Genomic DNA, 14,816 nt, shown 5'->3' with positions numbered 1-14,816 from the left:
TCTAAACGAGCTATTGGACCTAACAAAGTAGACCTACATTTGCGAAGCGTTCCCTTGGGATTCATGTAAAATTGATTCAAATGCAAAGCTCTCCGCTTCGTGTGGAGTATTGTATTGCATGGGACAGAAACATGGACATTACGCAAAAATAATGAAAAAGACTGAAAGTTTTCGAAATGTGGCTATGAAGAAGAATGAAAAATGAAATGAAATGAAATGAAATGAACTCTTTAAGTTTTACGTCCTACGGTTATGCCGGCTAGGCTAAAGGAGGCGGTGATGATAAGAAATGAATGAAATGGTGTAATTAAGAAAGTGAGAGAAAACGGAAGAATCTCGAGAAAACGCACGCATACGGTGTTTGTCCACCATCAAGTTCACTTGGCGCGAGCTGGTATCGAACCAAGGACCCCATGCACCAGAGGTAAACGCTCTACTAATGAGCCACCGCGGCCCTGAAGAAAAATGGAAAGAATTAGCTGGGTCGAGCGAAAGACGAATGCGGCGATGTTAGAAATGATGGAGGGGAAAAGGAACGATTTTAAAACTGGTTGGAACATTGACTGACAAGGAACTCTATAATGAGGAATGTGCTAGTGGGTATGGTGCAAAGAGAGGGAGGAGGCGAAGAAGGCTACACGGTATCAGAACAGAAAAATTGTACCTCTTCTGAAGATGAAGAGGTTAGCGGAAGATTGTGGAGTATGCAGCTAGTGATTTTCCAATAATGGGAAAGTACATATAAAAATAATTATTATTTTGCTACAGAATTGCACTTGAAAACGAAATAATTTGGAATTAATTCAATAATTGTACTTCGTATTGATTAGTTTCATTTGTTCTAAATGATTTATCAATGTAAAGACTGTTAAGATTTAAATGACAAACAGGAAACTGTCTACGTGGTTTGTCTTGACAGAGGTGTTGAAACTGTACCAATGTTCGATAGAGAGAAACAAGCGTGTATTAAAGAAAATTAATCCTACTTGGATATCAAAATATGCACATTATATTCTACACACCATATAGACTAAAAACATCAATAACATTAGATTTAGATCATTCGTAAACAGTAAAACTATTACTGTAATATTTTCCTAATCCTCTAAAGTCATATCTTGTATACGTCAATGAGAGAAAACTGAATTAGATACAGAATAATTAAATTTCACTTTCTTATGATAATTCTCTTGTGCAGTACGAAATTTATATTGCATTCGTACAGTCGAACAATACATTGGCTTTCAGGAAAGTATTAAAATCTATGTATCAATATAAAAATATATTAGAATACAGTTCCATCCTTAGGAAAAGATACTGAAATTTAATGAGGCAGTGCTCAATGTATGAAGTGTGTTTATTCTATGTATTTCTAATTCATACAGTGTTGACATTGTTTCACCTTCTCTTTTTTTAGGAATAAACATTTTGTATGTAGGAATAAACATTATTCTGAGTTAGAAAATAATTTGTATAAGATCAATTTTCAATAGATTTAGATACACAGAAGTTTAGAATCTTATTTGCTGTAGAATCAAATAAACATGCGATGTCTGTTGTCGTCATATTCTCATTGAGTCAGAAAATTCTTGCCTTGCTCCAAAGGCACTACAAATGGTAGCACTTGCACTCCACCTACACACCTATATATTAATTGCTTGAAAATATCAATATTATTGTTGAAAGCGTTGTATGGTGTTGCTACTGTTAATTGACAGCAAACGAAATATTATTTATCAGATTTTGTAGAAGATATAATTGACACAATTTACTATCAGTGAGTCGAGAAAAAGAAAAATATTTAATTTTAAAAATTAGGTTTTGTTTCAAAAACACTTCATTCGGATAAGAACCAAATGTATATTTAAACCTCAACATTTGCAGCTTTACATTAACCACTTGTCTTACGACTTTTTTTTTTCAAATAGTGTCCAAAAATACACATTTTTTATTGTTTATTTCAAAATTACGTTACATGGCATAGCTTACAATGAGTCAATTTTGGCTCCACAATCTAACATAACCAAGATATATAAGTTTTTTAAAAAAGTGTCTTTTATTAGCCAGAGTTTACTCGGAGCAAGATTATATGCATCAAAATTGTGTTATTTTGTTACGATTATAAAGCTTATTAGGTTAGCCAACAATTGTATTATATGTGAAGTAATTTCAGATAGAAGATGTAAAAATAACCAAATGTTACTTGCACAGGTCGAGTATTTAGTTATTAGACCGAGTTAACTCGGACCAAATACTTTATCATCCACCATATGCCACTGCTACACATATTTCTACATTTTAAATATTAAGTGCTGTATGGTACACGTGGAAATGGTGCAACACATAAAGCCACATTGCAGTCAGGACAATAGTAACGGGATTCCTTTCTTATTTCTTGCCACGGGCGTCACGAACTCTGGAACACATTAAGATTTGGCTTCTTCTCTTTTGGTGGCAAAAACTCTAGGAAATGACGATGTGAAAGTTGTAGTGGAGTTGGATGTGTACTTAGTCGTCCAAATTTCGGTGACATTGATCGTATATGATACAGCTTTATTACGTAATTTAAAAGTTGAAGCCGGTATTCCAGATGTGTTTAGGTGCCACTGCATTTTTTGAACAGTATGTATGAGTTCCATACGGCTAGGTCAAGCAGTTGAAAGAAGATTGTCTTGTAGTATTTTTTGGCGCGCTTCCTGGTCGTTGCATATTGTGCAAGATGTTGGTCAACGCAATCGACCCCATCCATACTGTCATTGTAGTCCACAACAACTGTAGATCTTTGTTTGATTTGTTGCTCTATATATAAATTAAAAGTTGTTCTATAGAGACAACTATCGACGAAAACAGTGTGTGTACGAACTCCATTTACCAAATGCAACGTGAAATTAATCAGTCCGAGACTATACGGGCAAGTACAAAAATGACGTATTTTTTTCAAAACTTTCCGAGTTAACTCGGGAGAATAATATTGTGAATGTTTTTGAAATCCGAATTTACTCGGGCTAGTAAGACAAGTGATTAATTGAAGGAATGGATAGTTCAGAACAGTGATGTGTAAACATCTTTCTTAGAAGGAGACCAAAACAAGAAGGGAACACTTTAGGTATACCAATTTAATTGATCAAAAAGAATAATGACAGATTTTACAAAACTCTTAAAATAGTAACCCTATTAGCGATTGAAGTTTCTCATAATCTGGTTCGAACTGAGATGCACTGATTTCATAAGTGAAGTTAAGTGCTCATCTGTCAGTTTATTTCTAGTACAACTCTTTCGAAGTAACCCCTTTTTCCTTTTCATTCCAAGAATGCAAGAAGTTACCGAAGATATTTCTTTCGAACTGAAGCAGAAATCATTATTAGAACTCCAGATTCGGTAATTATCTTTAGTTTAAACATCGACGAGATACTTAATGCTTTGTGAGAAATTTGTGAAAAATGGACATTTGTTTCTACGATTTTTATTAAAAATCCAGAATAATTGATGCTATTATAATGTCTATTCACATACAGAAAGTAGTTCTATCCTTATAGTAGTGAATTTCACCCCCCTTATCTATTCTGTAAAATCCCTTTTCCACCACTGATTATTTTAAATATGGTGGCACCGGTGATTGCACGACATTGGAGTTTCCATTGAAGAAGGATTCTATTCATCACAGCGTGATCCAATTTAGTCCTTACATACTTTCTAGAAGTCCTCAAGTATAGTGACTCGACGTTTCGTGATATTCCAGTTTAATGGACAAAATCACGTATTAACATCTATATCAGTGCTGCCTAATGAGTGATAAATTGTTATGTCATCATCCTATATGAGGCATGGATCTATTTGATCACGTTAAACCATGTACTTGCGATTTACTACCGTCTTATCCATGGAACGAAACACACATATGCCAGGAAAGTTTCCCCAAAGGCAGTGGCGATAGTTCCCAACCTTTTTTGACTGACGAAACACTTAACTGTACTATTACGACATCAAGATGCACTTGTTTGTTTCTTTTATTTAATATATGTAACCGTTGACTAAGCATTTACAAATCATTGTGTCACTTACAAAAGAAATACTCAGGTGGAGAGCGAATATATCTCCCAAATGATAGACTACATTTCATATGACTATGGAAAAAAATTATGATTTAGAATCTATCCTGTTTTTACGTTTCATTATCGATGGTTGTTGCTATGGCCCTCAAATATAAGTAAAAGTTCCTTCGACGAGTATGAATGAATATTCTTCCCTGGACCACTACCCTTTTTCAATGTGGGCCCAAGATGTATTTACTAGTTATCGAGATGAATTATTATTGCCACAAAATGGTGATACCGATATCCAATAATTTAAATTTTCGGAATAATTTAGTTTCGAATGAGTAGTTGTATAGCCGAAATCTACTCATGGCTGAGAAAATACGCATGGGCGCCAACCATGTATCAGCTTTCCGTTTATGCTGATTCTCTACGTGTAAGTCACATATGCATATTTGTCCCACAATGAAGAAGCGTAGTAGTCCATAAGACTGGGGAAGAAAGGAAATAAGTAGCTAACGAACACGGCAACAACACTGAATCACTTAATAACTCAACGTGATAAACTATAAAGAAGTGTCACGCAAACTGAATTTTCACTTGATTCTTTTATAGGAACACAATACGGGAATAAGTGTTTCCAGGTTCTTGCCAAGGACAGCATTCCCCCATCCCATGGAGACTTCAATCCATTTATACTAATTTAATCTATACCCATTCATTGTAGCATCGTAAGACCTAAATATAAAATTTATTGTATTTTAATATTATGATTTAAATTCGTATAGCTTATAGTACACAACAACAATAATAATAATACCGGGTTCAGAGTAGGATTATTTTAATGGTCGTAGATTGTCGTGATATCATTTAACATGTGCTTACATAGGACGTCATATGTCCACGCAACAAAACTGAACATAGTTTTCCAATGTTTTCTCAAAATTTCCTTGGACTTTTTCTTTAGGTACAACTTTTGTATATACATTTTCAGTAGCATTCGTAATAAATATCAAGCACAGTTTCACAATCTGCAGTTAGTACTTTGATCTATATTTAAATTACGAGATTACATATACATGCAACTAACACATACATATCCATGCAAGTTATAAACATTTAACCTAAGACAAATAGTAATTGGTGCCTATGAGGAGTTTCAATTACAACTACATATAAGAAATAACTAATTATTTTTCATTTCTTTTTTTTTAATTGTAAATAGCTCGTGGACTCCCTAGGGTCTCTCCGTGAGCTACAGATATATACTGGAATACACCTGTTTGCAATATGCTCATTCTTGTATACCTTTAGGTATAAACAATCTAATATATTATTTAACTTATGACACGTGCATTAATTCTTAGCCAGCTAGTATCAGTTCCTGAAGGGAACATATATCAGGCTACACTTACATTCAAATCGAACAAACGTTATGATGATGTACATGACGATGAAATACATTTATGAACATGATAACATACGAAATTACTATTAAAACACAAGAAACCAGAAACTCCCTATATGCACCAATCACCAACATGCACACATTCACTCACTCAGATATACATGCACAATCAATTGCAGAAATTTAAACTAACCTACTAAGTTTTGGCATGCCAATGTACTAGAAGAATAATTCGGAAACTGTGCGGAAACTAGGTCAAGCTATACCATGATATTTAATATTTTGTTTGTTGCCCAATGCTTACTTGAATCTTCAAATTTCAATTTTGAATTAGCAGCCGAAGCTTGTGAGGGGAGACAGGGAGACATAAAATTCTCAAATTACTGAAATTTAGAGCCTACATCGTGGTTAATAACGCTGAATTTAATTGCACATAATATTAGGGAGTAAATCTACGTAATGCCCAAACCAATGGCTAAGCTGCCCATGGCAGTGTATTGTAAGTTTAGCTGCGAGCCATATTTCGTTTCTGATTTCACTATAAAAATTATACAACACTGGAACTAGTCAGTATTATCACGTTTTAGTTACACTTAATAGTCTAGTTATCACCTTTTATTTCCTGTAAAGGCAAGGAAAGCTCCGATTTTCCATAAATTTCTAAGCGGAGTATAAATGAAGGACACGCCTCCTTATGATCAAAACTTCATCACAGTACATTGAAAACACCCGCGATTTTGTGAGCAACACACGATGACTATTTTCATGTCAAAATAGTCCCATGGTTCACTCGAGATTTTTCAATGTTTTCTATTTTCAAGAAGGTATTAAATTACGTAACGATTAATTTAGACGATTTACATATTTTTATCGTAGATATTAGCCCAAAACAATTTCATTCTGTTTCATATGCATACAAACAAATCTTTACCTACGCTGTAATAATTTTATGACGCTTCAACCTTGGCATTACATTTTAGAGCAACCAACAGATGTCGACACACATACGATTTAAACAAAATAGTCGCGATATTTGCTGCATATATTCGAATATCAATAAATGATTAAATGCTTACACTAGATTTAATGAAAATTTTGTAACAATCGATCAGTTATTGCTCCAAAAATAATATTTAATCTGCACTTTGTCCTATTCCTGTTAATAATCTCACAAAACGAGTACCTAATATTGTTTGATTTCTTTAAAATTTAACAAAATACAAATGTGTTTGTCTTCATTCTTTTCGAACTCTTATTTTCTGTTGTTGAGATTGCAGCCCCGTGAATATTATTTATGAATTTATCATTATGTCATTAATTTGCCCCCTGTCCATTTTAAATTCTAAATATACTCTTTCATAATAATTCTAATGTGCAGCTTCATGTAGAGTATGGTAATTTAGTTATTATTGGCCTAAATATATATATTAAACGCATTATATTTTCATAACCGCAATTGAAAATACTAATTACAATGGTTACCTGAATGGCATAATCTACTTTTGAAAGGTACCATTTAAACACAGACTGGTACAAGTATAGAATAAACGCTCCACTTAAATGCATTTGAAACTGTAATTTGAAATTACTGTTTCATATATATATAATTGTGAGTGGCATTCGTAGTTTCATCATGGGGGTTCAAGTTCTCAATCTCATATCTACTCAGAACACATATTTTTTGCATATCTATCTTCATATAGTAATTGTTTATTTTTCCATAATATCTTGATCAAGGATGTTAATACATCGAAATTCCTCTTGCGTACGCCACTGACAATAGTTTCTAGAAGTTTCAGAAACTTCTAGACTAGAAGAGTAGAAGTTTCTATAAACTAGTGACTCTACGTAGTGCTAGGAGCGTTTTACTGCCGTTGACTGGTATAGTCTGTCTAAATATTTACCCTGACCATTAAATTGTAAAATTTCGCGACACGCCGGTTGGAAATAATGGGTTTATGGTACTTCCTTCCAGGTTTTTGTACCAAGAGGAATATTCTAATACACATTTAATATAAAGTGGCATCTAATATGAAGGTGAATGCTGTTCAACATATACAGCACATCTTAGATCCCACGTTCCGCCAATATGACCCTCCTTTGCATGGCTATGAGACCGTCAAAGTCTACATCTACCAAGACAAGACCAGCAAAGTCGCCAGATGCAGTACTTTATGCCTTTCGGCTATTAAAACGGATCACCATGAAAGTCGAGCCACAACACATGAGAGACTCTGGAAGTTGGGTATGGAGGAGTAACTACAGTGGGTCAGGCTATGTTGAATAGGAGACTCTTTCAGCAGAAACTTGAATGTCTTACAATTATTCAATGCTATGGCATCATATTGAACATGATAGTTGGTGGAAAAGGGTTTTGCAGACTAGGGCAGACGGATGCATTTCACGACTATAAGGATAAAACTATCTTCCGTACTTACTACTACATGTGTGTATGTACATATCTATCTTTGTGTAGGTATGAGAAAAATACTATCGAAATTTGTGTGATAATACACTGTGTTACATTAGTATGATAGCATTTGAAGCAAATGTATTAACATTTTCTTTTTTTAAAAAAAACAAAATCTGTAGACAATAATGGTAATATTTTTTTCTAAAAGTGTTTGTAAACCTGCTGGTTCAGGAATAAATGAAAAATTTCTTTTTATGTAAAAATGTAATAAATGTTCAAAACTAAAGATTAAAATGTGAGTTTTATTTACCTGTTTACAACAAACCAACCAAAACAAAATTTCGATGACATCAAAATGTATGAAGAAGGGAAATACTGCTAAAATCTGTTTTCTAAAAGAAAGTAATAAATATATAATTTACAAAGGAACTTGTTCACTGGTTAAAAGCCTTTCAACTACGATTAAGAAAACACTTATTCAAATAAACTGCAGAAAATACCGATTTATGTTATTGGATAAGCTTGCACATGTGCATCATTTTTATTCATATTAGTTTCATTTTTTGTATATAGTTTAGTGAATTCTTTGTGATTCTTTTAGTGATTTTTCTAGTGAGTTTTAGTGAGTTGTGTTTGCATTGGCTGGCAACAGTGCCTTCAGTGCTATTCAAGTTGTGTCTGCATTCGACAATGTGTTGTGAAGTGCAACTAGGCAAACATATTCATTCATAGTTTTAGAAAAACATATTTATTCATAGTCTTTAGAGAAACACATGTTCATTAATAGACAAGATTTACATGTTCTTAACAGTGTTTTAGAGTGCTACTCAGTTTATGTGTGACCGAAGACAAAGTATAATGATTAGCAAGCAACATGTGGTTTAGCTAGCAGCAAGCAACAATTAACTGCAGAAAAAAGTTAAGATAAGTAATTCATTGTACTAATATTTAAGTATTATATCAGTATATTAACATATGAACAAAGCATGTTATATTTATCATATTAACGCATGTACACTTGAACAAGAATTGAAGCAAGTAACATCTAAAACATTCGTCAAGTCTTATTTCTCGTTCCTTCATGATATCTGGGTGAATCAGTAATATGGGTTTAATCATACAGTTCATTACCTTTGGATGTGATATGTGTGATTTGTAAATAAAATACATAAACATATCACCCCTTCATACATCATCATTTTTTTGGTCCTCCGTCCACGGATATCAGAACGAGAAACGTGACTGCATTCTTTGTTCTCGTGTGTGTTTGTGTGGGTGCTGGCTGTCATAGGCAGGACAGAGCTGTTCATATCAGTATAGTGGAGTGTGCATTCAACCCAGCTGAATTCAAGGTTACACGTTTGTAGGTCACTCAGAAGTGAAAAGTAAAATATATTGTCAGCGGTTTGTGTAGTTAAAAAAAGAAGGACTGAAACAATGGCAGAAGTGCAGTTGGGTCAATTAATTAAGAAACGTGCTTCGGTCAAAGGTCAGGCAACAAGAATACAGACATTTCTTCAAAAACTACAGAATGAAAATAAACCTACCATACAAGAAGCAAGAACAAGGCTAGTTGCACTTGAAGGGGTTTTTATTAAGTTTGATAAGATACAGTCAGAAATAGAGCTCTTGGATGAGACGGGTGAACAAGAAACGCACAGAATTACATTCGAGGAACTGTATTATGATTCAAAGGTTAAGTTACAAGAATTTATTGATAGTTTTGAACAAAAAACGGATTCAGGGGCAGCAAATAACAAAGCTACAAATTCTAGCAATTCAGTACAGTTGCCTAAAATTTCTTTGCCCATATTTTGCGGGAAATACGAGGAGTGGTCGCCCTTTAAGGACATTTTCATTTCCCTTATTCACAATAACGAATCATTAAGTACAGTTTGTAAGTTTCAATATTTGCGCACATCGCTCAAGGGAGAAGCGTTTACATTAATAGCAAATCTGCCTACAGTAGAAGTTAATTACGAAATCGCATGGAAGCTTCTTGTTGAACGCTACGAAAACAAACGGTTGATAGCTTCGACATATGTACGAGGGTTGCTCAATATCAAGCCAGTAACGAAAGAAAATGCTAAAGACATTAGACAATTTGTAAATACTGCACGTAGTAATTTTCAAGCCCTTGAAGCATTGAATTTGGACAAACCTTTGCATGACGTACTCCTAACACAACATTTAGTAGAAAAACTTGATTCGACAAGCAAAAGGGAATGGGAAGCTGAGCAAAGTAGTGACTCCTTTCCATCGTTATCGGAATTATTTTCATTTTTAGAAGGTCGTTGTCAAATGTTAGAAAACATTCGTCCTACTCAATCTGAAAGTACTTATGACAACAAAAGTGTAGAGTCCAAAGCAAAAAGAAAGAATAACAGTCAAGTGAGTTCGTTTGTTACTGTGCTTCCAAATGCATGTAATATTTGTCGTAGCAAAGAAACGCATGCTGTTTTTCGTTGCCCAGAATTTCTGAGTGCTAACATTAATCAAAGAAAGGAGCTCGTGAAGCAAAATAAACTATGTTTTAATTGCTTAGGTAATAAACATCAAGTAAGGGCATGCAAATCAAGTACTTGTAAGAAATGTAATGTTAAGCATAATACACTGTTGCATGAAGATACTACTCAGGAGGCTACTAACAAAGACAGTTCAAGCAAAACAAATAACAATACTACTAACGTACCTAAAGTTAAGGAACAGAATCAGGTTCAAGTTCAACCACAGGACTCTTATTGCTCATTTAAGATTAATTATGGTCAGCAAGTCTTATTAGCAACAGCGTTAGTTAACGTAACAGACACTAAAGGTCGTTTTCAACAATGCAGAGTGTTATTAGATGCAGCGTCTCAATCAAATTTTGTAAGCGAAGCTTTAGTTCATAGATTAGGTCTCAAGAAAACGAAAAATCGTGTTCCCATTAGAGGTATCAATTCTGTAACCTCCGAAGCTCAGTACAGTGTTAAAGTTCATATTTATTCAAGAACATGTGATTTTAATGCAGTGGTCAATTGTTTAGTATTGCCAAACATTACAGGTCGCATACCTTCTAAGGATATTGATTACAGTAATTGGAACTTTCCAAAAGATATCTGCTTAGCCGATCCAAATTTTAATCGCTCGTCGTCAGTAGACATGCTTATAGGTGCGGGGTTATTCTACAGTCTCCTCGAGCCAGGCCAGAAGACTAGAAAAGGAAATTATCCAGTTTTGCAGGAAACGAAGCTAGGATACGTTGTCGTCGGAAATATGCCTTCAATATCCGAAGAAGCCAACCAGTCGGTAATTTCATGTTTTGCTCAGATGGAGACAGACTTGGATACACAATTGAGAAAATTCTGGGAACTCGAAGATCTTCAGACTAAGATTTACACGCCGGAAGAAGAAAATTGTGAGAAGCATTTTTTACAAAATACAACCAGAAATAGAGACGGAAGATTTATTGTCAAATTACCAAAGAAGGAAGAGAATGCTGTTTTAGGAGAGTCTTACAACATGGCACTACAAAGATTTAAGCAGCTTGAAAGAAGATTGCTACAAAATCCTGAGTTTCATAAACAATATGCCGCCTTCATGGATGAGTATTTAAGTTTGGGTCACATGCGAAAAGTTACAGAAGAAGACGTGAACAGCAACAGCAGTTGTTATCTTCCACATCATCCTGTATTCAAGATGGACAGTACAACAACTAAATTAAGAGTGGTTTTTGATGCAAGTGCAAAAACGTCTAATGGCAAATCATTGAATGACATTCTTCAAGTTGGGCCAATTGTTCAAAATGACCTGTACTCCATTATTTTAAGGTTTCGGTTGTATCCAGTTGCATTTACAGCAGACTTAGAGAAAATGTACCGCCAAATATTAATTCATGATGAGGACAAGTGTTTACAACGCATCCTTTGGAGAAATTCAGTAGAAGAACCGATCCAGTCGTATGAGTTACAAACAGTGACGTACGGGACTTCGTCAGCATCCTTCTTGGCAACAAGATGTCTGAAGCAAATAGCGGAGGAAAATTCCAAGGAATTTCCAGAAGCAGCAGAAGTAATAAAACACAATTTCTACATTGATGATGTGTTAAAATCAGTATCAAACGTGTCAAAGGCCTTAGAACTACAGAAGGATCTTATTAATATTTTAAGCAGAGCAGGTTTCAAGCTTTGTAAATGGAGTTCTAACAAAGAAGAAGTACTTCAAGGAGTTCCTGAAGACTTCAGAGAAAAACAACAGCCAATCATACTTGGTCAGCAAGACGGTGTTAAGACTTTAGGAATAGCATGGATTCCATTAACAGACAAACTTATAACTTCGAACAAAATTTGTAAACACGGAACTGCAGTAGAAAGTAATGTTGCAATGACAAAAAGACAAGTCGTCAGCATAGTGTCATCTATCTTCGATCCATTAGGTCTAATCGCTCCAATTGTCATCAAATACAAGAATTTCTTGCAGAAGTTGTGGAAGAAAGGGATGGATTGGAATGACCCATTAGACACAGTCCTACAAGTTGAGTGGAATCAATTAATGTCTTGGTTACCTGCGATGGCGAAGATACAAATTACAAGAAACGTAATGTCTTCGGAGAACGTTAAGGAAATTCAATTACATGGTTTTTGCGATGCAAGTGAAGAAAATTTTGGAGCAGTAGTGTACATCAGGGCTACAGACGAACAAGGAAACATTGAAGTCAATTTACTTTGTTCAAAGTCGAAGGTTGCACCACTGAAGAAGCAAACTTTGCCTAGATTGGAATTATGTGGAGCACTGTTACTTTCGAAGCTAATAGACAAAACGCTATCCATATTGAATATAGAGGTCAGTGGTATACACCTGTGGACAGACTCGACGATAGTTTTGTCATGGATCAAATCACCTCCCAATCGTTGGAAGACATTTGTATCCAACAGGGTGGCTCAAATTCAGAGAATCACATCAATCAATCAATGGCACCACGTGCCTAGTAAAGAAAATGCGGCAGACATAGTTAGTCGAGGAGCGGATCCCAATACTCTTATTCAGTCTCGAGAATGGTGGCATGGTCCAGAGTTTCTTCACACAGCAGAATGGCCATGTCAAGAACAAAATGAGCCAGCTAATATTCCAGAAGAGAAGAAAGTCATGATAAGTTTGGTGGCAGTTCATGAAACAAGCTTTGTGAAAAGATATTCATCGTTAAACAAAATGTTGAGAGTAGTAGCATATTGTTTGCGATTCAAACATAATTGTCTTTCCAAGAAATCAGAAAGAAAAACCGATAGTCTTGACGCTTCGGAACTTCGTTTAGCGTTACACAGATGTATCAAGATAGTACAACATACTACCTATCATGAAGAAATATTGAACTTGCAGCAACAAATGGAAGTTTCAACAAAGAGCCCAATCAAGGATCTTTTTCCATTTCTGGACACGGAAGGAATGCTAAGAGTAGGAGGAAGATTGGAACATTCAAACTTGGAGTACGATAACAAGCATCAATTCATCTTACCTGCTGGACATCCTTTCACCCACCTAATAGTCAAAGAAGAACATAAAAGGTTGCTTCATGCAGGACCACAGCTTCTTATTGCATCTTTGCGTACCAGATATTGGATTCCAAGAGCTAAGAAGATGGTCAAGGCAATAGTACACAATTGTTTGGTTTGTTTCAAGTGGAGATCAACAAGTTCATCACAGTTAATGGGACACTTACCCAAGGAGAGAGTAAATGAAGCAAGACCATTTGTACACGTGGGAGTGGACTACGCAGGATTCTTTTATGTCAAGCCCACGATTCGCAGCAAAATTCAAATGAAAGTCTATGCAGCGTTGTTCATCTGTTTAGCCACTAGAGCAGTTCACATAGAAATAGTTTCAGACTTAAATTCTCAAGCCTTCATCGCAGCATTGAAGAGATTTATTGCTAGGCGAGGAAAATGCTTATCTATCTGTAGCGACAATGGTTCAAACTTTGTTGGTGCCAATCGAGAATTGCAACAATTTTTTGAATCCAAGACTAACAGAAAGGACATCCTGGAACACTCAGCTCAAGAAGGTTTAGAATGGAAATTCATTCCTGCCAGATCTCCTCACATGGGGTCATGGGAAAGTTCAATAAAATCCATGAAGTACCACCTACGGCGTGCAGCAGGAACAGCAAGTCTGACATACGAAGAGTTGAATACGTTACTTATTCAAATTGAAGCCATTCTAAATTCAAGACCATTGACAGCCATTTCCAACGATCCTACAGATCCAATGTATCTCAGTCCAGGACATTTTTTGATGGGAGCTACACTTCTCAGCCTTCCGGAACCAGATCTACTGGACGTACCTATCAACAGATTAGTAAGATGGCAACGGATTCAACAAAAGAAGCAGCATATTGGGAAACGTTGGTCAAGGGATTACCTCAACCAGTTACAACAAAGAAGAAAATGGAAGTCAGCTCAGCCTAATCTACAACCGGGCATGGTCGTATTGTTAAAAGAAGACAATGTTCCTCCTCAAGTGTGGAAGTTAGGTGTGATTGAAGAAGTTCATCCGGGCAGTGATAATTTAGTGCGAGTGGCAACTGTGAAGTGTAAAAGTGGCATTTTTCGGCGTAGTGTTGCTAAGCTAATTCCTTTACCCCTAGAATATTAATTGATTGTGTCCAATCAAGGAGAGGGAGGATGGATAAGCTTGCACATGTGCATCATTTTTATTCATATTAGTTTCATTTTTTGTATATAGTTTAGTGAATTCTTTGTGATTCTTTTAGTGATTTTTCTAGTGAGTTTTAGTGAGTTGTGTTTGCATTGGCTGGCAACAGTGCCTTCAGTGTGCTATTCAAGTTGTGTCTGTGCATTCGACAATGTGCTGCGAAGTGCAACTAGGCAAGCAGATTCATTAATAGTTTCAGAAAAACATATTTATTCATAGTCTTTAGAGAAACACATGTTCATTCATAGACAAGATTTACATGTTCTTAACAGTG

General features: G+C 35.4%; 1 protein-coding gene across 1 annotated transcript; it reads left to right on the top strand.

Moving 5' to 3' along the window:
• Positions 1-581: 581 nt before the first annotated feature.
• Positions 582-14,482, top strand: LOC145667704 (uncharacterized). The gene is made up of 3 exons (XM_081735163.1): positions 582-702; positions 10,866-11,905; positions 13,511-14,482. Exons 1-3 carry the CDS (start codon positions 582-584, stop codon positions 14,480-14,482), a joined length of 2,133 nt encoding a protein of 710 aa, XP_081591289.1.
• Positions 14,483-14,816: the final 334 nt, after the last annotated feature.

Source organism: Thermobia domestica, chromosome 13 (assembly GCF_964235325.1).
Source record: "Thermobia domestica chromosome 13, izTheDome1.hap1.1, whole genome shotgun sequence".
Classification (NCBI taxonomy): Eukaryota; Metazoa; Arthropoda; class Insecta; order Zygentoma; family Lepismatidae; genus Thermobia; species Thermobia domestica.
Note: the sequence above shows the minus strand (reverse complement) of the source record. Positions and strands in the feature narration are given on the sequence as shown.

Coding starts and splice junctions, on each gene's coding strand:
- LOC145667704 (XM_081735163.1), top strand. CDS start 582: ATGAGGAATGTGCTAGTGGGTATGGTGCAAAGAGAGGGAGGAGGCGAA. Junction 703..10,865: donor GGTTAGCGGAAGATTGTGGA/GTATGCAGCTAG, acceptor ATTTTAATGCAG/TGGTCAATTGTTTAGTATTG. Junction 11,906..13,510: donor AATTTCCAGAAGCAGCAGAA/GTAATAAAACAC, acceptor GTTTGTTTCAAG/TGGAGATCAACAAGTTCATC.